The sequence below is a fragment of the Trachurus japonicus genome, chromosome 16 (assembly GCF_045865225.1).
Source record: "Trachurus japonicus isolate A0001 chromosome 16, Traja_1.0".
Lineage (NCBI taxonomy): Eukaryota > Metazoa > Chordata > Actinopteri > Carangiformes > Carangidae > Trachurus > Trachurus japonicus.
In genome coordinates, this window is record NC_140922.1 from 26397206 (window position 1) to 26423479 (window position 26274).

General features: G+C 42.1%; 1 protein-coding gene across 5 annotated transcripts in view; it reads left to right on the forward strand.

Moving 5' to 3' along the window:
• Positions 1 to 26274, forward strand: part of oxr1a (oxidation resistance 1a) — a 148024-nt gene that overhangs the window by 36163 nt on the left and 85587 nt on the right. Inside the window, exon 1 of one of the 5 annotated variants that reach the window (XM_085802867.1) lies at positions 4263 to 4303. The exons of the other annotated variants lie outside the window; for them this stretch is intronic. Within the exon in view, the coding sequence (XP_085658993.1) occupies positions 4278 to 4303 (26 nt within the window). The 5' untranslated portion in view covers positions 4263 to 4277. Of the gene's footprint in view, positions 1 to 4262; positions 4304 to 26274 lie in introns of those variants that run through there. 5 annotated transcript variants of the gene reach the window in all.

Sequence of the window (26274 nt, forward strand, 5' to 3'; positions counted from 1 at the left end):
ACAACACTTCATTTGTAGAGGCGAGATTTATTTTATCTAGATAAATATGTTGCACATTTTAAAAGTAAAAAAAAGTGGCTTTGAATCAGCCAAAGATGTTCATTTAACACATTTTTCCCCACTCTCTCAAGAAATTAGCAAAATATAAAAGTAATCTAAGTCTAAAGAAACAAAATACAAAATGGATAGATACAATAAAGAGTCAGAAATGGAGGGAGCAATGGCTAGAGATATAAATTTACTCCCAGACTCTCAATTTATAGCTTTGTCCCCGTTGAGGTGCTGGAATCTTTAGAGGACGCAACCTACGAGGCCTACGGAGACATTGGCTTCAGAGATAGATACCTTTGACCATCGCGTCTATTGTTGGTAAATGGAACGATCTAGTACTTGAAAGCATTTCCTGATTGTGTCCGAACACAATCAAGGTCCTAGTGCCAGCTTTTTTACGCTTCCAATGACTCCTCGCCTTCTGCTATGCAGCCAGTAGAGCCTTGCTCAGCGAGTGACCACGCCTATAATCTGGCCACAAAGTGGGGCTACCATGGCTACAGCATGGAGCTGCCTCAATATCCAATAGATAGCATGCTAAGTGGCTAATAATGAACAGTGCCCAAAGAATCTTGGGATACGGGTGGCCTTGAAGGAGAACATGTGAGAGAAGGCCGCATTTGGAGGAGCCTTCAAATCGGGACAGGCCTCGTCACGTCGCTGACGTAATCGGCCTTCAAATGCGTCCTGAATATAGACATGACTGTATATCTTTATCTATTTTCCCATTCATCCCTCCACCCTCATAGAAATAGGCTCGAGTACTTGTGTCATCGACCGCTGGCTGCTTCCAGACCTCATGTGTACATGTGGCAACCTAATACTTTCTTTGTCACGCTCTTTTCAAATATTAGTCCAAGAGTTTCCCTCCTCTACATCCGGGCGGGTACATCAGTATTCTGCGGCGCTTGTCTGTCAGGGGGGCATTACAGTGCCCCGGCCGTTCTTCACACACTGCTCAGAAACATCATTATGCACTGCCCAACTCAAACCGGCCCTGGAATATAGATGGGCCGGGCAGAGTTTTCATTATCCAACATATTTCAGCGTGTGAGTGGTGTTTCTCATGAAGATGGAGATCTGAGATGGTCCCAGCCTCTTCATCCTGCTCCCTGCAGCTCTCTGGCGGGGGTTTCACAGTGACGGAGTGCCTTGTGGTTTAGTCAGCCATAAAAACTGCTGAGCCATATGACTGTCTTACCAGGCTGCTGACGGCCAGCGTGAAGGCAGCACAGTTTGTTTTTGTTTGGAAGCATGTTTTACTGACCATACTGACTGATTTAAAAGTTAGTGTTGCACAAATAAATTCAGATTTTAACCCTATACTGTAGGTAATCATAAACATGCCGTCTTTCCAGTTCATAATCCTATGTATTAGTATGCTGATGTACACAATGTTTTCCTCTATATCCCCTGACAGTCAGATTAGCTAACATAAGCAGTGCATTTCCCCAAATTTTAAACAGGAAAACAAAATAAGCTCAGCATCTTATGAATGCAAATTATACTGTGGATTTACCTCAGGCATATTATCTTCATGTCTGTAGGATTTGATTGACGTTGATAGAGATATAGACATAACAAAACCCTTAATTTGCTAACTATGAAAGATAACAGCTCAATTATGATTCACTGTGTGAGTCCTCGGTCTGCAACTCTCCATCCCGCACTTGCCAGAGGTGCTATTGAGTTTCCATGACAATGACAGATGGATGTGGAGCCAACGGAAATGTTACCTCTGCAGCTTTTATTGCTGCTGTTTCAGGGCAGACCACTCCTCTGGCGTTTTGTGACCCTGTCCGTGTGTGTGTGTGTGTGGAAAGCGTTTGGTTTTGAATCCCTGCACGAGAGCATGTTTCATGTGCTGCTTCTCTTTTACAGTTGTAATTTAACAGGACAAGACGCTCAAGGCCTGCCTCCGTTCAGCACCCATACTGATAAATACTGTCACAATAGGAGCACAGATCTAGGATCACAGATCAGGTCACATTAGAATGATTTGTTTTTCCACTGATAGAGGTGGATTCTTCAACTTTAATATTGCAATACTGGAATAGGCTTCATTTCCTATAATAAAAACAATATACCTATAGGGAATATTAAGGTGGTGTTAGGAGCCTTTATATCCACCAAGGAGGCAGCGCTAAAGTCTTCATTCCTTTTTATTGAGCAGTCATTTTCAAATTTTCTTTACAGCAATACAACAATTAAACAATCAGATTAACACATAAATATGAATGACATAATTGTACTATAACACAAATTTAGCAAAATTTAATGATATGTAATTCAATAGTTGATGAAACTGAAAGCTGTGTTTCACTTTGACTAACCTATGTGTGATGTGCAGACCAGAGGCCATACAACTTTCTCACAAACAACTTCAGTTTTAAGATGTTAATACTGTGCATGCTTCTCTCTTGCAAATGAAACACCTGATTGATGTTGGCTGCCTTAGTACGTTTCCAGTGAAGGGTTATACATCAGTATTTGCCCTAAAGGATGCAGTAGTTTCCTTATTTTACTTCCAAATGATTCAAAAGCACACGCAGAGAGGTACAGCCGAAGAAAAGATTTCCTCTTGTGATTCCATACAGTATACAATGTGAAAATATTGTTTCCACTTCTTGTTCTAGTTTAAAGATATAATCACACACCAGTAAATCCTTGAAACACTTGATTTCCGTTATTAAAAAAAAAAAAAAAATTAAATATTTTTTAAATGTGTTTTTGACAGTTGTCACCAGACCTGTTTTTAAAAGCCCTGTGCTGTATCTGCTGTATGAGCTGCAACTGTCTGCACAGGGAAGTAAGGCTACATGTTGGTGGGTAGGGGGCAGTAGAAGTATTCCTGCTGAAGCAGTCTCCCCACCATGATAATTGTATGAGCAACAGTAATGGGATTTGAGAAAGTGGAGTGCCCACTGTCCCAGCATCAGATGTGGAATTGTGGGTAAAGCCGTGGAGAAGGGGGGAAAAAAAGGCAGAGATTTGGGTCAACTGTGGCCTGTAGGAGGGGAGCTGTCACACAAGGGCAGGTTGTTAGTTTGCTGCATCTATCTACGAGGCAGCATGCATGCATGTCGACATCAGGCGTGCACAGTACTGGAGAAATTGCTGTGTGCATCGCCCTCAGCCCGACTCCAGTTCTTGCATTTTATTTGTAGCACGTGTGCATGTTAAGCCACGTGTGGCTGTGTATGATGTTCTCTCTTCTCACTTTCTTCTGTGACCTTATCTTTTTTTTTTTTTTTTTACCAAACACTGAGCATCTAAATTGGCATATTCTCAGCCTCTCTTCTTAATTCTTAAATGGGGACAGAATGTATTGCTTCACATGACGCCTTCTGGTAATACAACACCCCCATTTCTGTTTGACACAGAGGACTTTTATTTTAGAGGGTTGAAACCCTGCTAAATTAAATGAGTTGTCAAGGCCTCTTTCATCATCATTTTGCAGATGGGATCCAGATACATTCAGCCTCCACTGATTATGTCTCTGCTGAGCTGCCATCATGGAAAATAAGGTGCTAATGCATCGAACACACACACAGACACACACAGACACAGAGGGAGAGAGATACACACACATTGATGGCCTGCCATCTTGTGCCCCGTCAGCGCAAACAGAGCAGAGACGGTGACTCATCACCAGATGGCTGAATGTGGCACATCTCTGCCACCAGGAGCCCTTATGCTTTTACCACCTGGAACAGACCCAGGTGACACGCCCCTGGAGCCCGGCCACCCGGGACGCTCAGTGAGGACCAGGCATAACATGGCACACAACACAGCCGGCGTTATAACTGTTACTGCACTCGGCCTCGGTCGTCCTCATCGTCTCTACACTGCTTCTGCATTACCAGCCGTCTGTCCCTGTCTTAGCGTTGACAGCTTCCCTCTTCTTTCCCTCTCCGTCCTGTCTGTTTCAGTCCTTCCCTGCACATTCCCATCTACAGTACTGTATCTCCCCGCATATACACTAATATTCTCCTTCTCCCACTTCAGAGGCTCTTGGCTCAGGCATCAGTAACAGGCTCAAATCGGCTTGGCCAGCTCAAGCCTCCCCTCTCCTCCTGTCTGTGCGTCCCGTCCCTGTTATGTCAGGTAAATAAATTAGCACAGTGCCCCACAATGAGGACAAGGTCACATGACAGGCTTTTTCCTATGCTTAAGTTAAGCAGTTTTAAGGGATCGATTCCATTATCTCCTCTGCACAAGAGTCAATGGAACCTGTTCTGAATCCTGCTGGGTATGTACCAACTCTTTCACTCTCCTCCTTCTCACCCAAAAGCAATTTCCCTTGTTAATGGTGCTTAAAAAGTGGCTTTATTTTAAATTGAGGTTTGTTTTGAAGGAAGAACAGACATAATGAGAAAAAGCTACTGCATGAGTACACATTTTGCCATGCAAATGGAGACGACTTGAAGAGAAAAAGTGGAGAGACCTATTTTGTTGTATTGGTGTTCTTTATCAAGTAAATCAAAGGAGAGCTAATCTCAAGGTTTTTTTCTGCTAAGAGCTTTTCCCAAAGCTTCGCCTTTGAATGGTTTAATAGCAAACTCCTTAAGTACTATGGTACATACTTGATTTTCCTAGAATTTTCTGTCTTCAAACAAGACTCAGACCCTTTTTGATAGTGGTTTTGGGAACCACTTTCAATCAATGCTGTTAGGGGATTGGAAAGAAAAAAAAAAGATGTGTAAATGAAAAGACGAAGTCGACAACACTGGCATTTCCTCCCCGGAGAGCAGAATGGAGAGATTTGAAAGGCTTAGTGGGATTGTAGTGGAAACAATGGGTTTGTCAGCGATGGGTTTGAAAGCATTTATCAAGGAGCAGGTAATTTTTCAGCCATGGCTATAGCGTCTTAATAGGCCACTTGAAAGCAGCCTTCTGGTTTTTGACAACAGATGGTACGGTCGTCATTAGGCTGTAATGACAGGGCTTCAGAAGTGGAGCGGGCTGTGTGTCACTTTACACACCAGCTTTGCACGGATACATCATCCATTTGCAAAATCATCTGCCTGCTATTGTATGATCACAAAGAATCTGGAGCGTCTGGCTGAATAATGGTAACGCTTCAGAGTGGCCTCTCAGCTACTGAGAGCAGTAATGGACATATTGGAATAAAGCTTTTTAAAAACTGACAAACAGATGCTAGTTATAGTTTTTTTCTTTTTTGGTCTTTTTTTTTTTTTGATGTGAGTGCCTTATACCATTAGCTGCCATGTCTGGTCATTAACTTTTTCACATCGTCTTGTCTTATTATCTTTCTTCTCAGTTCCTCAGAGACTGTTTAGCCTGGACCAACCAAACTTTTACATACCAAACTTATGCCATCTAAATTTCATTCATAATATTTATGGATGAATTCAGATATTCCAATTGACCCTAAACCTAAGCTACAGTTGCAACACTGTAAGTTTCAATAAGTAACTTTTATGGTAAGTTATTCATTTAGTCAAAGTAAGCAATTAGAATTTTTTGTTAGTGACAACACAACAACCACATTTAATAGAGGACCAACAGAGGCCAAAATGACTTTGTATTACGGTACTATTGCATCTGTTCTGCTGTGGGGCAGAAATATATTTTCTGTTATGAAGTAAAATAATAATTTGTTGCCACCATCCCCACTCTGCCACCTACAATAGACCATCATGCCCTCCTCGACACATGCTAACAGAGTAGGCCATTTGGCTCAAACTAGAAACTCTGAGCCCACTGGGAAACTTCTGATTTGGGCATTTTCACAGTGCAACAGATTGAATATCTTCACGCAGAGGCTTTTCCAAATGTGTGTGCCCTACTCCCCTATTTGAAAGGAGGATTACCATTCAGATCAGGTACAAACACTTTTGCTTGCAGACATGCTCCAAGACACGTTTTATGACCGAGTAGATCTGAAGCATACAGCACCCCGTCCTACGACCACTTCAAATGAACTTGCAAGGAAACCACAACTCGAGTTTCCAGTAGACGTCGACTTTAAATCCAAACCTTACCTGGGGCAAAGTGCCCATCTTCATGTAATCCTTATTCTTGCCACTTTATTGGATCTTGGTCTTAATGTTGTGGCCAGGGCCTGGTGCCCTGGTGATGCATTAGGTAGGTCTATATCCGCACACTGATACCTGGGTTGACGCAGACCTTGGTGGAGCAGGTGAAATGAGCACTGCAGGACATGTTTCTAATCTTCAACACTGTACCTTTAATCCACTTTGATCAGAAAAAGTGGATTTGTCATTACATGCAAACAGGAACCTGGTGGCCCAGATAGACCGACTGATGACAGTTGTGAGAGGACAAGAAGAGGAAGAGGGCATCCGGCCAGGTGTCGCTGGAAATTACAGTGATCTGCTGAGGCTAATTAAAATTGCACCGTCGCATTCCCCCATATGAAGCTATTATATTTCTTATTATCTACTCAAATAGACACGGAGATGTGACACATTCCCATGCAAAACAACGTGAAAACCATATAATCTGACATCAGTCGCATGGCCACAGGTCATACATGTATTGGGTTTATTTTAAGATTGGGGATACACGGTGCATATATGAATGTCAAATTCAATCTGTCACATAAAAGGCGGAAAAAAAAACTGAATTCGGGACCGACTGCAAATTGAACACGACATGTGAGAGGAATCCTAAACCGCTCAAGTTACAGACAAGTGATGATTTGCAGCTTAATAACTCACATCAGAAGCTGGACAGCAGTCGCTTTAGCGTCATTAACGTGTATATTACATCAACCGCAGCGTGTGTTAAGTCCACAGGGATCATAAATACTGAATGATGCCTGGAATCACCGCTGTAAATCTCTTCAAATGAACGTATCTGTTAACATGATGCACACACACACACACGCGCGCACACACATGATGCATAGCCAGCAGTGATGTTTCCACTGCTCGCTTCATGACCATTTGACCGAATGACACCATCTGTTCCCGAGGAGTAAAGTAATTGATTGCTTTACCTGGATGGGTGAGAGATGCTGTCAGCATGAATCAGTACATGCACAGTATGTGGCCTGCAGTGCAGTGCATTGTATATTGTATACTGTAGGGACAAGCTAATGATTGGATATTTTGCATGTTTTAATGAACAGGGAGGATGGAAGGGATGGAAATATTGAATTATGCAGCAACCGTGTTTTGCATGTTGATTATTATATATTAATTAATAAGTACAGAGTCGACCATTCCTGCGTATTGCTGCTGTCAGTATAGATTCACACTGTATTTGTGTGTATGTTCGTGTGTGCGTGAGCCGAGGGGGGGTCACACCTTGAAAGTCACACTTGTTACAGCTGCATTGTTCAGTGTCGGTTGTGATTAACATTTAACTTCAGGGCCATAACGTGTGTGTGTGTAGGTGTGTGCGGTCAGCTCTTTAAATGTGTCTGAAAACATTAAAGGCTGGTAAACAAACAGCTGTTGGGGTTATAACATTTTGATAATGAAACCACTGAGAACAGGGTCGATGGGACCCTATGGAGTAAGAAACAACCAATTTATAGCCAATAGATTAGTTTGATTTTGACCTAATTTGCATAAATCCATGGAATCAGTGACTTTAAAGAATACATTCAGAAGATGCTCAACAATGTATCATCAGCAAGTGAGCAGATCATGTATCTGCAAAATGCCAACAATCTGCATGAAGTAGTTTTCTTTATTATAATATTCAGTGGTATAAAAATGTTTGTGGTATCAGTGATACTCGTGCAATCACAGCTGATACAAGGCACCACAACAATTCTTTGTATTGGATATATGAGGTACATATTGATCACTTATTGATAAGCAGATACAGTTCAGGCACTGGGAATGGCAGTGGAGGAACAGTTGGTTCTCTGCATGTTTTGTAAATAGCTGTACTTATCCTTCAGTGCTGCTGGCAGCACAAGGCCGTCTTTCCTCAGTCTCAAGTTTGTTTACGTTGTTGCTCTTTACTTCTTCTGGCTTGGCTGTCAATCAAACATGTACTGTACACAACAAGCCAGCCCACTCGCCTTCGAGACATCCCCAGATACAGTATGTACAGTTACAGTAGCACATTACTAACTCTGACTGAAGTTGTTTGACTTAAGAACGACTGAAGGAGGAGGTGTGTTGTATCATAAAATCCTGCAAACACATCGCTTGCATTATTTTTCAGTAAGTTCTCCTGAAACGGCCCCGTCACAAACTCGTTCTGCAATCACCAAACAAAGCCAACTATCGACGCCCTCAAAATTAGAGCCAGACTGACGCTGGAAGTCCAATTACAAATTCATAAATCTCGTGCATGCCCTGGAGATGAATCTATAACTGCAGAAGTTTCAGGACTTGATTGGTTGTGTTTTACAGTTTTTAAATCCAGCTTGTCTCATTATATCACTGAATTTCTTCCTTCTCCTTCACTCTCTTTTAGTTCAGAGTACGAAGGGATGCTGTTTATCTTTCTAAATGTGTTTTCTGTTCTTTCATCTCGTTTTTTTTGTGGGAGTTTCTTAAACATGCAAAACAAACACTGGGAGCTTCCCAAATTCCAATCTGCTCCTGTAAATTAACACGGTACACAAGAGCGTGAGATCTGTTGACTCAGTTGTTTTTAAAAGGAGCGAATAGCGTTGGTGTTCACGTGCGCGCTTTCCCCCGAGGGACTTCACCGTGGAGTGAGGTAAACAAAACAGATGTGGAGCACGGAGTGGATAAACTCATTAGCAGCTCATCATTAAACAGACATTTCTGCTCTTTCATTTTAGCAGGGAACTGGATTAGAAAATATGTATTTAAAGTCCGTCAGCAGCTATTAGGTCAGACGTAAAGAGGGGCTGTGTCTGTCTGCTTCCATCTGCATCATGGAGCATATCAATACAGCGTCGTTCAGTGTGTTGGACAGCAGCTGCAGGAGCACGTGTTATGTCTAAGGAGCTCTATACTTGGGTGACCTCTGTGTGTGTGAGTGTGTGTGTTGAGGAGCAGAAGTCAGCGCACTTGTTTGTTTAGGAAGTTTGCAGGAGATTTTCACTGATGAATTAATGGTGGCAGAGCAGTGGTGCAGAAGATGCTCCTGGGGGAGAGAGAGATGGGCAGAAAGTGAGAGAATGGAGAGAAAGTTGTTGCTCAATCCCGCCATGCTCGACTCCCCGCATCTAAAATCCCAGCTGGGGCGGACTGGCGCTCGCTAGGCGGTGGGAAGGAGGAGGAGGGAGGGAAGGAAGGAAGGAAGGAAGGAAGGAGGGAGAGTTTACACGACAAGGACAAAGCAAAGACAGGCCACAGGCTTACTGTGTTTTTTTTATGATTATGGTGGTGGGGGGTGGGTGCCATGTTGAAGTGTAGTTGCAGCTTTCCACATCAACACACTGCTGCTGCAACCTGCGGCCATCGGCAGCAGACACTCACTACTCTCACCGGTCAATTCACAGGGACTCAAAGTCATACGTCACTGTGGCTTTTGACAACTTTTGCAGAGCATTAGGCTTCGAAACACGGCTGACCAGACACTGAGTTACTGTCACACACACACACACACACACACACACACACACACACACACACACACACACACACACACACACACACACACACACACGTAAACATCTTAATGCTCCCACTGATGATTTAATCCATAACCTGTAACCCTTGTCTCCATGTTGAACTTTAACCTTTACTCCGAGGTGAACCTAATCCAAATCCCGCAGCAGTGTGAAGCTGCGCTGTAGCTTGGACCGTAGGATTCTCTCTTTACTTTATGAAAGTTTGTCTATTGGTACTTTAGTGTTTCAAGAGGTTTGTGTAATGACAAAATTTAATGTTCATTAACTTTGCTCTTTGCTGATGATCATGGAATTTGGTTGAAAGCATTATGCCAACACATTAATGTTTTAGTATCCCTACTACAAATGAAATATGGGACATGCTGAACTAGGATCAGTCAGTCAGTCAGTCAGTCAGTCAAAAAAAAAGATATATGGAAGGCTAATGGGATTTTAAGATGCAACTGTGCACATCCAAACCACCAGCCACAGTTTTGTGGTGAGTTCTTTGAGGACAGAAAAATCTTTTTAAAATGAATAATGCACTGAAGCACTTAAGGTGTTTGCCACAGAAAAAAACAAAACATGGACAACCTCTTTTACTTCCATTATCCTCAACAAACAAGACCAAAACAAGGACACTTTCAGTCACTGAATACAAACACTCAACTGTCCTGAGCAGGGTGCTAATATGTTTTTGAAGAGGCTAGAAATAGCTATATGTCTAGTTTCTTAATGGATGGTATTAGTGCGGATAATGCAGATCAGATAAAATGTATTGTTGGCCACAGTTAGAGTCTCAATCCTGTGGATATGCGGGTCATACCTAAAATAAAAGTCTTGTGTCAAAGTGCGTGTGAGCATGCAGCCTTACTAATCCGTCGGGCAGGTCAACCACATGGTCTCAGTGTTTACTGTCGGCTCAGGTACCAAAAACAGCTGACGCTCTGCGTAAAGCCCAGCATGAATGGCCATGTCATGTAGATAAAGCACCTTGGGGACTTTGAATCTATAGTAGTTTGTGTTTTTATATACATAGTTTCTCTGCAGCAGCAGTACTTGAGTCTCCGTGCTTTCTCCAGTTCACTCTACTAACACTTGTTGCCTGTTAATGAAGTCATTTCTTCTGTCAAGGATGTTTGGCTGCCGACATTGTGTCATTTCTGAGCAGTGAGAATTATAGTGTATAGATAAAGGTAGATCAGCCATATTGTTCATTTTCAGCCTGGTTTGTGTAGGCAGGTAAGTGATGTGGAAAGCAGTTACTGGAGAAAAGAGAGGTTTAAAGAGGGAGGGCGAGAGAGCGAGGCCCTTCTCTCTCTGCCATTCGCTCAAGCACTGTCATTTTCTAGAAATCACAAGTCTTTGAAAATGGAGGTTTGCATGTGAATAGTTTATCTTCAGCTCAAGAGCAATGTCCAGCACAGTGACAACTGTTCTTTTGATAGACTGACATCTTCAGCTGCAGTTCATCGTTCAATTGAAAACCTCTTTATTGAACTGAGTGTCAGCAGCGAGAAGAGAAACGGCATCGCAACTGGCACAGGAGGAGCAATTTGAGCATTTCTCAGGGGTAGATTAGAGGTTGTTGAACTGGATAAACCTGTCAGCAGCATCTACTCTAGACCCTCTCAAACACCAGATGTACATTGGGTTGCAGCCTTAGGACAGCAGACCTGCAAATAAAAAAGAATCACTCCACATGTGATGGATGCATTTGGAGCTCTGGTACTTTTTTTCTGGTAGCTACTTTAAATACATAATTTAAATACACTTCAAAGTAGTTCTGACACCTACAGTATAAGCAGCGACAAAGACATTAAGCCATATTGCAAGTGATGCAATAGACCAAAATAAATAATCACTGCAAGCTGCTGTTTGTCAGCTTGACAACAGAGCTGAACAGAAACCTGGGGCTGCTCTTGTTGTCTATCATGAATAATAGGAGGCTGTGACTTCATATCAACACTTTATTTGGATCTTAATAGACTAACAGACTCTTTCCAAGCTTTTTGAAATTCTTCCAGATTATTCAAACACCACATCCCTTCTAGTTTTCTTGAAATCTGCTGTAGAGCACACATTTCTGAGTTGTACCAAGGAGCTAGCCTCCTCTGACTCACTACTGTCTTTCTCCGAGGAAAGAGAAGAGAGAGTCAGAGCAGGTAAAAGACTAAATGCCAGTGCAGGTCTTTCTTTGAACTTGACTACAGTGTTGGCAGATAGACACCTGCTGTAATGGATTTCTTTCCCCCAAACACTGTATAAACCATTTGTGTGTCAACTCAAACAGAAAATGACAGGTTTTCGGAAATATGAATAGATTTCAATACCACATGTCAGGAGAAGTTCAGTGTGAGTAAAATGTACACATTGAGAAAGTCCAATTGAGTCACATAGTGAATAAAATGCATGGCTGAGTCTGTCAACATCTATATGAAAGTTAAAATTGCTCTTAGATGACTTTATAGCAAGAGTAAAAGCTCAGAGAAAAGGGCAGGTGGACGACATTTTGTCGTTCAGGTGTGAGAGATGAAGAATAAGGCTTTCAAATGAGTCATGACAAAGTTTAGGTTTAAGTTGAAGTTCTACTTAATTCACTTGCAGCACCTTTAGTCATTCGGAGCATAGACTCGGTGCTCACAGAGTGCACAGGAATATGAATCCCATCAGTTTGTGTTGCTAATTAAAAAGTAAAGCAGATGGGCAGTTCATCCATATTCCTCTTATGATATCTTATCGTGAGGGAGGTGGGTTTATGTCGGCTGAGCTGCAGGAAGATAACAGATGTCCCGTTTGAGCCGAGCTGTGCTGTGCTGGGAATATCAAGTGTAGCTGCCTGCATGGTGTCGGTCGGCTGCTGTAGCAGGAGGACAGGCTGTAAACTAAGTGCTGCCTGATGGGAGAGAGCCGTCATCTCTCTCTCTCCCTCTCTCTCTCCCTCTATCTTGGCTCTTTCCGACACCACACTGTTAGTCACATGATGACCTCTACTCTCATTTGGTCAGATGTCACTATGCTACTCAGTTAAGACTGATGAACTTAGTTTGGGCCTGTTGCACTAGAGCTGTAATTTCTGTTTAAAAATAAATACATCAACCACATGTTTTTAATGGGATAGTTTGGCATTGTTCGTTGAATCTGCATAAGTGTAAAATCCCATGATCAAACACAACTTGATTTTTTTAGACTTACATGTTAATTAGCTTCTCAGATGCTGGAAGGCATATTTTGTTACCTGTTTTCCCCTCATTTCCAGTTTTATAGCCTAAGCTAACCAGCTCTATATTTACTGTACAGTTAGAAACATGGTGTAATTGTTTTTTAGTCTTCATATTATATACAGTACTAGCCTAATCCAAAACCATGTTGTTGCTGATATTATTTGTCAACTTGTTTCTCTGCAGGTTAGCAGACAACCTGTTAGCATTGTTATTGGTAAACGGCCTAAACCTTTGTTTTCCTGGTGTTAAATTCAAAAGGCATTTTCTACATTACTTCCTAGATGGTTAAGTGTCATAATCTGTTAATCTTTGCTCGCTAAATATTCAATTTAAGATGAATTTATACAGCAAATGTGCAAAACAAGAGGATTCAAGACTTGATTTAGCCTGCTAAACATCTAAGACTCTAATCTTTCATTTACAGTACTTTTCTGAAGTCCCTTTGGCAGCAATTAAAGCTGATTCTTCTTAGGCGGTTCTCAACGGGGCCTGCATGTCTGGATTTAGGCTGGTTTATCCCATCCTTCTCAGCAGGTCCTTTCCAGCGCCGTCAGATTGGATGGGAAGCATCTGTGAACTGTCATCTTCAGGTGTCACCACAGATGTTCTGTGGGGTTTAAGTCTGGGCTTTGTCTGGCCCTTCGAGGCTTCTACAGCATTATGCTTCAGGTCATTGAAGATTGCTGAGGGGTAAACTGTAGCCTCAGTCTCAGGCTACTCTATAAAACAGGGTTTGCTTCAAGGGGTTCACTCACTGTATTCAGTTGAATTTATGTTTCCACCACTTCTGACCAGTAGTAACTGACAGTGTTTCACCATAGGCATGGGATTTGTCAGGTGATGAGCAGTGCCTAGGATTTGTCAGAAATAGTGGCTGAAGTTCTGCCCAAAAGGCTTCAGTGTTTTGTTTTTTTGTCCCAACAGACCAGAGAGTATTTTTCTTCATTTAACGCCATTAGACACCTGCCAACTGAGTTGTCATATGCCTTTTGCTCAGAGTAGCTCATGTCTTCCCGCTCTACCATCAAACCCTGATTGATTGAGTGCTGCTGCGGCAGTCGCTGCAACTCCTTTTGTTGAAGCGACTGATAGGCTCTTGGTCAACTCCCCGATCAAGGCCGTAGAAATGGACCTTAATACTTGCACATAAAGGTTAAGTTTTTTATTTATTTTAATCTAAAAGCATGCTTTCAATTTTTCATTGTGGATTAATAAGTTTTGGTAAAATGAATGGAAAGCAAAGCAGTCTGAACACTGTCTGAAGTGACATGTCTCCCTGTGACTGGCGACCTATCCCCGACCTCTGACCCAATGACCAGCTGTCAGCTGGGATTGGCTCCAGCTGACAGCTACGGTCCACCAAGGTGAAGGTGAGCTACACTGTGAATACACGATGGGATGGTTTTTCTTCTTGACCAGTTTTAAATTTAGTAACACAGTAATTCAAAATTCAAGGTAATTCAAAATACACGTACAAAAGCTTGTTTCAATTTGATTCCTTTCATATGAACCATCTCAGTCATGCAGCAGAGGAACCGGTTAAAAGCCCAGTGCTTTCATGTCCAATCCAGTGATTACAGTCGACTTTAGTCTTTTGCCAGTGAGGCTCCTGTCGTGCCCACGGTCTGAAAGGCAGCTGCGCCGCCATTGATGTATTAATGTGGGTAGATGTGTGTGAGTGCGTGGGTGAATGCGACACATTGTAAATCTGCTGTGTAAATTTAGTCCATTTCCCATTTGCATCTCTAGGTTTTTTATGGAGTCATTAATGATTTTTCGAGCCACATTTTATCCGGTGGACTAATACAGCCGTGGTGATGAGGCTTGTTGCCGTGTAGATTAGAAGGAAAGGACTTACAGGTGTGACATTCATCAAAGCTATGGTAAGCTCTGATACAGCGCATTGACTGGCTTTGAGAAATTTCCAATCTGATTTATACTCTGATTAATTTCACCCATATTCATCTCTGCTTCTTTAGCAGAGGGCTCCAGCAATAATGTAAAATCATGAAACCATACAAATCCATAATGACGGCCTATTTGATTTGACTAGAAAGCATCTCATGCAGTTGGATCCCATGACTTCGAGGAGTAAGCTTCTGCTTTTTGGTCATGATTTGGTGTGAGAGTCTGCTCGATGTGACTGACAGCTGCCCCAGCTGTGTCCATCCCGACTGTCACTTTCCATTTAAGACCTATTCTTTCTCCTCCCAGTTCCTCTAACACCCTTGTCCAGTGAGATGTAGATCTGGCCCTCTGACACTCCTTGTGTCCTCCCCACTTCCTCTCTTACCGAAAGGTTGGGCGGCTGCCAGAGCTTCTTGTATCCCACTTAGAAATTATACACAGTTTTTATATAAATAAATCAAATTTACATTAAGTACAATGGCAGATTTAAGTGTGATTTATTAAACAGGGTAATGAGATGGCTTGCGTTGCCTCTGCATTTCATCCTTTGCATCACTTTAATTGTATCACACTCGAGTAAGCTCATGCGTGTGCTCATTGAACTTCCGTGAGCCACTGAATGTGCCAAGTGTTGCCAATGGTGCTTGCTGCAGAAGGGCATCAGGTTGACCAGCTTGAGCCGGCCAGCTTGCCAACTGAGTATTGCAAAGGGAGGGAGGGAGGGACGACGGAGAGCTGTGGGAGGATATTTACTGAAGAAAAGAGGAAAGAGAAAAAGTTGAGCAAGGAGAGTGAAGCTGTGTTACTGGATTACTCCACACTTCAGCCTTGCAACTTTCACAGCTCTGTGTAAAACAAGTGCAGCTGCAACAGAGATGCCAAACCTCTAAAAAAGAAACAAACAAACACAAATTCTCCTCCCATGAAAACACAAACATATTTATAGTTTACCTAAAATAAATATGTCCCCTTTTTTATACAGCATCAAAGATTTGTGTGACCTGATCAGCTGGTGACTGTGACACCAGTGGTAACAGATGTTGGTGCCTGCAGCCAGGCATTGCTTCATCCTGCAATGAACAGATGTGCAAGTGAGAGCACTGGCTGACAAAACAGTGAGAACAATCACTGAATTAATCTTTCGACTTTATGGTTAAGCATTCAGACAGACGCCAGGGCAGCACTGTACATTATTAGATGGAGAAATGCTTGAGATTTTGAAACAATACTCACATATCGGGTCACTGTATTATTCCCTCTGTTCATACTGGCCATCAGATATCTTCTATACAATGATACAATATTCTTTTCAAAGTCGCACCTCAAAGCAAATTAACAAGTCATTTAATGAATGATTGGCTCTAAATATCTATATATTATAAATATAAATCACAGCAGCATTTGCATTTACATATTAAAGTCCCTGTTCAAATCAAGCCCAACTCTCTGTAAGAATTTAAATAATTTTGACCAGCATAAGAGAGGTGGGTGTTGTCCTCTCTATACATGAAAACAAAGACTTTGCATGTCCAAGGCCATTTTGCCAGTGATGATGTCCACACAGACAGTCAGGCTGTTCTTTGTTGTTTCAAGGACATGGTGCAAATGAGATGGATGTGGTCTGGTACAGGGGCTTTTTGTGCTAATTAGTGTGGGCAGCCAATCAAAGGTTTGTGCCTCAGTGAATGAGCATGCCCTTACTCATATTTGCTCTGGGTCAGTCGGGATGCTTGTATCCCTGGCAGTTGAGTCTTTTAGACAGAAGAGAAGAATGGTTTTGTTAACTTCCTTTTTTCTTTATTCATTTTCTTTTTTTCCCCCCATAAAATGGCCCATCAATCACACAACATCACTATGGATCCTGAATCCTCTGCCCACACTGGCCCCAAAGCTTCTCTGTTAACAGCCAAATAGACTAATTAGTTAAACAATACAGCAGACAAATGGAGCAAGTGAACATAAAAAGGAAATTCCTCTCTGAAGAGGCACAGATTGTTCTGTCCATGTTTCTCTCCCTGATATAATTTCTGTTTTGGTTTTTTTTTTTACACAGCTTTTTGCCCCTTAAAGAAATTTTCCAAAATTTTTGTAAACAAGCTTTTGACACAGGTGGGCAGGGGTATAGGACTGTAGTTGTTTTTGACTTTGTACGGGATCACAGCATATCTAGAAAAAAAAACAAGAACTAAAAAACGTTCTCACTAGATGTCACAGATTCACCTCTGGTGTCTCGCCTTCTCCTCCTGCTCTGTAATGATCCGTCATGATACTCCACATGATCCTGAAAACTGCCAATACCCACAAACACATCTCTGATTTCTGCACCTCCACAAGCCACAGTAGCGTGACGCAGCAGCCAATACCTCCGCCTCGGACCAATCGCGGCGCTGATTGTCACTGGCGCTGGGCAAATGAGAGCGCGAGAGCAGGACTGAGTGTAGCAACGAGGAGAAGGACGAGGAGGAGGAGGAGGAGGAGGGCAGTAGAGGACTGCAGTAACAGCAGTAACAGTCCCAAGGCCCCGCAGATAGTCACTGAATCAAATGCTGAAGGCTGTGCATGATTGAGTGGCTGAGTGTGACGGTGTGTTTGTGTTTGTTGCCAAAATGGGGACAAAGAGAGCAAGTGTGCATGCTTTTTTTTTTCTCTCTCTGTATGTGTCTGTATTTGCTGCTTGAGTGATACACACAGAGCGAGAAAGTGAGGGAGGAAAACATGCCCTGGAGTCAGGGCCAGACACATAATGAAGCTTTTTTTTTTTTTTTCCTCTTTCCCTTGCCCGCCTTGTGTCAGCTAAGATAATTCCTCTGTTAGTCAAGTGAAAGGCCGTGGCTGAGGGGTGTTTCTGTGTGATATTGATACATTGCAGAAAATGAATAGCAGCCTTTTCCCCCAGCTGCGTGCGTATGAGCTGAAACTGTTGATTTATGGACTGCTTTTTGATCAAAATGGAGCCGTTCAACATTGTTGGCAGTTGCTGCTAAGTGATGGAGAAATCATTAGTTGCAGCTCTGGGGCCAGTTGGTTGGTGAGGCATCATGTGATGTGAGCTGGTGTCTTCATCTGGGATTGTTAAGTGTCTTTGTGCTGTTTGTGATTGGTTACATGTTGATTTAACTGTGTAAACTTGTGTATTTGTTGTTGTTGTTTTTTAACAAACTAACCCTGAAACTGAAGCATGTTGTATAATAGCTATGTCACTGCTACGTGATGGATGAGATATTAAGATCCTGCGCTGTGGTAAAAGCACCAAATACTCCACTGCAGGAGGTTCAAGAAAGTACTCCTGAGGTACTACTGTAGAAGTGAAAGTACTTGTTCTGCAGAAAAAATGGCAACTGTGACAGATGGAACATTTTTAGATAGATAGTGCAGATAGTTGGCAGTTTGTAGCTGTAATTGAGGTGGAGCTGGTTTCAACTTTATATCCACAAAGTGTACTTGAGTGCTGACAGAACAATGACCCATCTGACAGTAATGATGCCTTAGAGTCATATGGCTAATGGGCAGGAGACAAGAAGAAACAAAGCCCTGCTTCTCACTTGTGTAATCATCTTTTGGACTAAGGGCTGAATCAGTTCTTTTTGTGAACTATCACATAATTTTACCTCTGCGGGTTTCTGTCAGTTAAAGGGAAATTGCTTCCTAAAGTAAAAGACCATTATTTAAATTGTTCTACCTACTATAAGTCATGGAGTATAGGATATGTAAGGGATAATGTATAGTTCGGAGGTTGTTATGGAGAAATAAACCCCGACAGGTTGTATGGAACCCCGACGCGAAGCGGAGGGGTTTCATACAACATGAAGGGGTTTATTTCTCCATAACAACCGACCAACTATACATTATCCCGCTTAGAACACGGCCTACAACTAAATCATTCAATAATGTAACACAAAATAATGATAAAAAGAGATTTTATTCATGTAAAATTAGACCGTTGCTCGGGACGCCGCTCTGACCAGCGCAGCACAGAAAAGAGAAACTATGCAGGATATTTACTTTATGTTTCATTTTTACCGTCATTAAATAGCTTCGGACTAATAGTGATGTTAGATAAACGACTTGTAACCTGTTACTTGCATCAGAACCTCTGACCGTGTCACAGCTCCTCTCCTCTCTGTAGCTCCGCAACACAAACGCACCCCATAATCTCTTGTTTATGACAGATAGGACTACACAAAATACATCGTAACGTTGTATGTTAATATGAAAGTGCCTTAGATTTGAATTCTATCTAAGGACCATCACTGGTTTCAAAATAAATCAGATTGTGAAGATGAAGACGACAATTATTTTTTCATTATTATTATGGTACCACCCATAGGAAACTAGACAATAAAGCATGGTTTGCGTTTGGGCATTCACATCTTGTGATTGACAGTTCGCAGACAGGAGCAAGTATTATTAGAAAACATTGTGGATGCATGAAAAGTCAAGATACTCATTTTATGAAAAATGCCTCTTTGACATTGCAGGTGGAAAACAAAAACTAGATATTGGAGAGAGAAAAAAACAAGCAAGCCAAAGATTGTTGAAGACTTAAATAAATAAGCCTTTTCTGAACAGGAGTGAGTATTAGGAATAAAAATGACATCAAACCAGATATTCAGCTGAAGGGGGGAAAATGCAAAATGGACACCCACTCAGCAAGGAAACGGTGCGTCTCACATCTATCACATCTATTATCCGTCTGAAATGTTACATAACTGTTAAAAGAGACGGGAGTGGGTTTAACTTTTTGAGTCCATCGCTCAGCTTCAGCTCAAGGACTGACACTTTCCAGATGATTTCAAATAGAGCATGCAAACTCCAGATGACAAGTGTTTGGCTATTTCCCTGAGTAAAACACACACACACACACACACACACACACACACACGCATACCTGAATCCATAATGCAAGAATTAATAAACCATCTAAGGTTATGTCTTTTCAGCTCATTTGACTTTTTATGTGTTCTGCGACTGGCCTTTAGCTGCTACTGTCACCATTTTGATTCAGATGCAGTGGCAGAAGTTTAAAGCCTCATTGGTCAAGATTGCCACACAACCCTCTGACACAGAATTGCTGCTCTGGCATTTAGCAAGGGCATATGAGCGTAATCATTATGCGGAGGTGTCCGACAGCAGAGCAGAGAGCGGCAAGGTCCAGCCGTATTTCATTAGGCTTCTGGATGCAACAGAGGGGCCTCATTAACATGCATGGCCACAGGTTGTTGTTACCCTCTTCCTCTGTGTGTGTGTGTGTGTGTCAGTATCTGGAGCACAGTTTCAGTCTGACAGGCTCGACAGCAGCTGACTCACTCTTATTAGGCTTAAGCTAGTCCACAGTTGTCCAATTGTTTTGCTATGATTGCCTGGCTCGCAGACCACAGGAATTGAAATCCTCGCTCTCCGTTTCAAACGGTGATGATGATACGAGTTGTGATTGATGACAAGAGGATGTTTACAAGAGATGATGAGCAGATCCTCTGGAGATTATAGGATGTTTCAACGTATTCTTATATGTAAACATATCAAGTCCTCGTCTGAGTTTCAAGGGTGATAAAATACCTTTACCAGTCTTGATTACTTGTATTTAATTAACTGAGGCTGTCAAACTAAGTTGGTAGTGGCTTTTTTCTTTGCACCAATGTTGAAAAGCTGTCAACGATTGAAAGCTCGCTCAGATTTGTAACCTTCATCATTTTTGTTCTTTGATAAGACACTTTGATATTGTTTCATTTTTCAAATATTAAAGTGGGAAAATATCTGATCCTGCGGTTTTGGAAGAAAGTTTGGCACAACATCCATATGTTCATCAGGCTTCCTTGAATCCTCAACTCCATTGATCTCTTATTACATTCCTTTATCCTGAAGGGGACTTGAGCACCACTGTGACTCATTCTCATGTGTTCCCATTAAACCGGGCTGCTCTGCAATAATAAATAAATGTGATACGCTTTTTTTTTCCCCCTATTCCCTTTCCTTCAAAGTTGCATAAGCTGCATCCAGAGTATTGGGGCTCTGAGGCATCATTACTGTCAGACGGGTCATTGTGCTGCCAGCATTGTAACAGAGTATGACGTCAACCCAGCCTGCCCCTGTGGGCTTTATATAGCACAGCACCCTATCTGCTGCTATATGTAAACACTGATTCCCTGAAAAAAAAGTGTTGTGTTGTTGCTGCAAGGCAAGGAGCGGGAAGCGAGGCAAAGAAATGGAAGGCAGCGCAAATGCACTCCCTTTTTTTTTTTCTAGGTCTAATCCCGCTTAGTAGGGGAGCGATAAGCATGTTTTGACTTAGCCCCAAATTTCCTGTTGTTTATGCATCCTTTGCCAAACCACGTGGATCCCTGTAGAGTCGGATAATCTTAGTGATGCCAGTTTGGCAGGGCTGCAAATATACCGCTGCCTCCTGGCCCAGGTCAGACCGCAGCAGCGGGGTAGAAAACAGAATGGCTCTCTTCGTCTGTTTGCCTTAATTTTTCCCTCTGTCTGTTCATCTTTGTGTAAGCGTCTGCCCATAGATAGGGATCTGTGGGAGCTTTGTTGACGCACACCTTCCTTTCCTCTCTGATGCTCGTGAGCTATTTGCTTGCAGAGGAGATGGAGATTGTTGCAATCACGTCTCCGGACGAAGCCTATTTACCCAGAGAAAAACACCCTAATGTTAAACCAGTGTGTCACAAGGAGCCAATTTCTCACTGGTGTGAGAGGAAAAGCCTCTTAATCTTGCTGCAATTTCCCACAAAGGCTTTTTTCCCCCTCGGTTTTTGAAGTGTACATTTTGTGGCGTTGTCACTTGGTTTATGAAACTCCTCGATGTGAAGTGAAGTGGGCCATACGGTTTAAGGTTAGTAGCTGTCAGCGAAGAAAAGATGGCCATTACATCATTATGTGCTTTACTATCTGGCGGGACAACCCTTTAACCTGCTTCCTCTGTTAAGCTTGATGCAGAGACTAGTGAGACAAGAGGGAGTTCACCACCAACCACATACAGCGCAGTACACATCATATCTGCTGTTGTAAAGTCCTGCTGTTTCTGTGTTTTGTGAGTCATGCAAAAGCAATCACACTCGACATAATTCAGATTGACTGTGCAACTGTGACTAATTTGGCTTGCACAGTTTGACACCTGAGGTTTCCAATCACACCAACAATGCCATTTTATTCTAATTGCGTGGCTCTGTGTAACAGATTTAAATCGTTCTGTTCAGAATGTGCTTGTTTTGGTTCTTCAGCTGGATGATGGATATGTAGTTATTGCTTTTTACTCATAAACACGCAGTTAAACCTTATTACCCTTAGGAACATAATGTTTGTCATGCTGTTGTCTTTTTCATCTTTTATTATTCTTTTGAAGAGTTCATTTGCAAAAGCAGACTTTGTAATTATTCTTTGCATAGTGTTGTTTTCAATAAAACTTTATTTTTTTTTTGAGATATGTCTGTTTTGTTACATCTCAAAGTCACTCAGATTTGGTTTGACTGATATCACTTTATGTAAATAAAAAATAAAAAATGAAGATTCTAGAATTTTTTAAAAACGGAGTTATCTGCTTTTGCAAATGAACTCTTCTTTTGTATCCTCTACTGTTGATTGACAACAAAACCTGCTTTACCCAGATCCAGTAAATCTTATTAAAAACCTTATTTCACACACACTTTTTTGGACTGAATACGTTTAGGCAACACACAGTGTCTCACTAGCCACTAGCTGGCATCTACTGATTGCCTGCATGTGGCATTCAGGGGATATCTGGCCACTCCAGCTATACAGACAGTAACCTGGGTTATGGTTATGAGTCTCTGCATGCACATCGGTCACACACCATGTGTCACACCACCTCAAGTAAATTCTCAACCTATGCCGTCGCCATCAATGGAGATGGGGTCCCCTAACAGGACAAGGTGGGAGAATCAGTCCTCCAGGATGCAGGATAGGATAAGATCCTTTTTTTAATTCTGTCATGAAACTTGGACAGGACAGACATATTTCTGCATGAGTTGAGTGGAACAGGAAGGAAAATCCACTCCTGTGTCACCCACCCCAGCCCACGCAGGGTAAGGCCTGGCCTGCAGGCAGTGGGGATTGTTGGCAGCACACAGTCTATATAAGCAGAAGAAAAAGCTGACACCAGTTCTGCAGCTAGGGGAAAAATAAAACAAACATTACTGGACAAAACCAAGGAGAAATGTTTGGGGACAGTGAGGAGAGAAACAAGCAGCATCCTCTGCTGTGAGACCTGACATCAGGTTACAGCGCTGACACATGTCAACACCAGTTTACCTCAGTGTTTCCTGTTAGCACAGTTAGCGCTGCCTCCAGTGTCCAGTGTCGGGACACAGTTGGAAACCTGGTTAAAATTCTGTCATCAGCAAACCGACTTGGGTCCATTGCTCTTGTTAAACCATTACATCATGTTACACTGAGGTATCTGATGACATGAGGTTTTATTGCATAATGCTCATCACTGTGGGGGAAAAGTGGGGAAAGTACTTCCAGAGCACCAACAATAAATCTCTCACAAAATGAAATATCTCATAATTATAATCTTTATTGGTTCGTAATTGAGGGGAAAATGCATTGTGTCATATTTCAAATTTACCACATAATTACAATACATTTATACTGTCATTAATCATAACTGGCAAGTGCAGACCAGTGAGTCCAGATGCACTTGCAATTTGAATATATCCAAATATATATTCAAAGCAGAGGACTGAATAACAGAGCTGAGCTATGTGGCTTATCATCAGTAATGCAGCACAGACTTTAGTCCATGTCTTGTATCATGGTTCATTTTAACAGTGAAGAGTTAGTGAGCTGATTTCGTCCTTTGGTCTTGATCTTGACTTGGTCCTCAGCCTGTTTTTGCTTGGACTTGACTCAGTGAAACCGCTTGGACTTGGACTGGTCTCAAACTTTCTGAACAGACGTCTTAACAGCCCTGCAGACGACTCCAGTGATACAAGACATACGTCCATCATTACTCTGATGGTTTCTAGGTTAGGGCTCCCCCGAGTGTTGCCGTTTGAGTTCCATGCTGCAAAATAAGTGTGTAGCTTCAGGTATTTTACCTTTTTGACAAAGGGAGTTTTAAGAGGAGCCGAGCTGCTGAAAGCGTTGAGGAGGAATGATGGGTTTGTAAATGTGATTGCTGTCTTTCCAGATGCTTGTTATTGTTTGCTGTGTGCCGCGTTGCCTCATTTTTCTGCAGCTGCTCGACTGATAAGTTGAATCTGGACTCTACTGCATCTTTCAGACTCCTGACAAGATATGTATGTGACAGGCAGGCTCCATATATAAATTGGCATGTGATTGAACTCTGCTGTCAGGCGATAAAAAACATAAATGAACTGCATGCACACACACACAGTACATACATTCACACAAGCATGCTTATGCATACAATCTCACACACACTGTCCCTCCGTTCACCCGTTTCTGTTTCCATCTTTCTTTGTGAGACAAACACATCGATTCTTTCTCTTCATTCTTGTTTGATCCCTGACACACACACACACACACACACACACACACATATACAGTATAGTACACACACACTCATCCTGTTTTGATAGTGTTTGGCCTTGTAGCTCAGTGAAACAGAGCTAGAAGAGGGGCTTCTGCTCTACTGATGAGACAGTAATTAGTATTAAGTCCTAAGGGAGTGGAGATAGACTTCACACAGCTTGACACTCCCCCCCCTCTCTCTCTCTCCTTCTCTATCTCTTTGCCTCTCTGTCTGTCTCTCGCCCGTCCTCCACAGCCATTAACAGCAGCAGCAGGTCTCTACTTCTTCTTACTCATTCTCCAACCTCATTATTGTGCCATCCAAAACAAACAGCTTCCTCAAAATATAGTCATTAGCACAATCTGGCATATCCAGCTTACTTTGCCTGAGTGTTGTCAAAAAAAAACTTCCATTGTGTAATTGTATAGAGAAAAGATGGGAGACGGGAGGAATAAGTCTGCACTTACCGTACGTCCATTAGGGGAGTGGATGTAGTTGCGGAAAATAGTTACTGAGTGTGTGTGTGTTTTTCTTTTAACTCGCTGAATAGACTTCAGGGAGCACTTGTATGAAGCAGAACATAATTTCTCCTGGTGTTTATTCATAGCTCGGTTTGCCTGCCTCACTCTCCGCAGATTTGGGTGTGTTTGATTCTGAACAACAACACATACACACACATACAGTAAACACAAGGTGATGGACAGCATTTCCATAGAGATTATGCATTTTCATTAGCCAGTTAGACACTATGTCATGTGTGCTGCCGCGGACCATCAGGGGATGGGCACTTGGGTGAAATGGCCAGAAAGATTCTGTCCGCTTCAGCAGTTTTTGCTGGAATGATTGAAAGTGTGTGTGTGCGAGCTAGGGAGCCGAGTTCTGGGAATCTTGTATTGCTGTTTCAGGACTTTTGCAGACTATAGATAGATAACATTTCATGAGCAATTTTTTCACTTTTTTTTATTTCAAGTTTTTACGGGAGCGCCCAAGTATGATCTTGTTTTTGTTTTTGTTTTTACAGCCACTCTTCTGTTATGATGTGTTTGTGTGTCAGTGTGTTAGTTAGTTAATGTATCTGAGTGCACATTTTGCCCGTAAACATGTGGGCGTGAGCCGAGTACAGTATGTAAGTGGACAGACCAACTGCTGAGTGTTTTGGGATTACCTGTTCAGATTAGCCCAGTGAACTCATTTATAAATGTTGCAAATCCAAAACCCAGGATCTCGTCATCCTTTTAACAGGCTTTGGCTTGTTGTTTTAGGCAGATTTGATTTGACCTAGCTCAGCCCGACACTGTCTTTGATACGTTTTACATAAGCAGTCTACTTTTACTGTGAAAGTTTTTCTACGGTGTCACAACATTTACATCTAGGATTGCTGTTTTATGCCATCTGCCATTGGCAATGATAACTACCATAGAGACTTAATTGCTGAATGTATGACACATTGGCAATGCACTATACTTACACAGTGCTTTATTAGTCTTAATGGCCACTCAGTGGACTTCATAATGGAAGCCACATTCACCCGTTTACACCCACATTCACACAGCACTTATTCAAACACATGGCATTTTTCCACTATATACACACATTTACAAGCAATTATACATGGACGGCAATTTGGATCTTAAAGACACTTAAGACTTATACAGAAGGAAGTAAATGTACATGTATGGACATTGCAGAAGAACTTCAGACTGCAAAACTCTTAAAAAGAGATGATGATGACATTTTTTTAGCATCATAACTTGGTCTACCCTGGTTTTGAGTTTTGGATGAAACAGGAAGTCTCTGTGATCCAGACTGGATTAAATGAAATCTTTTCCACCTCCGCAGACGACCATATATTTGCCCCAGTGTTTGTTCCTTTAGGTTGTTAGTCACTGGGATTTATCTCTCTACCAGCGGTCTGACAGTAACTCTGCTCTCCTGCCGTCCACCTGTTTGCCCCCCCGTGTCATCCGTTATCCTCCACAGAGCCGAGTCTGCACTGGGTGGGCAGAGCGACGCTAATAAATTCACCCTTAACAAGGATGTGATTAGTGTAT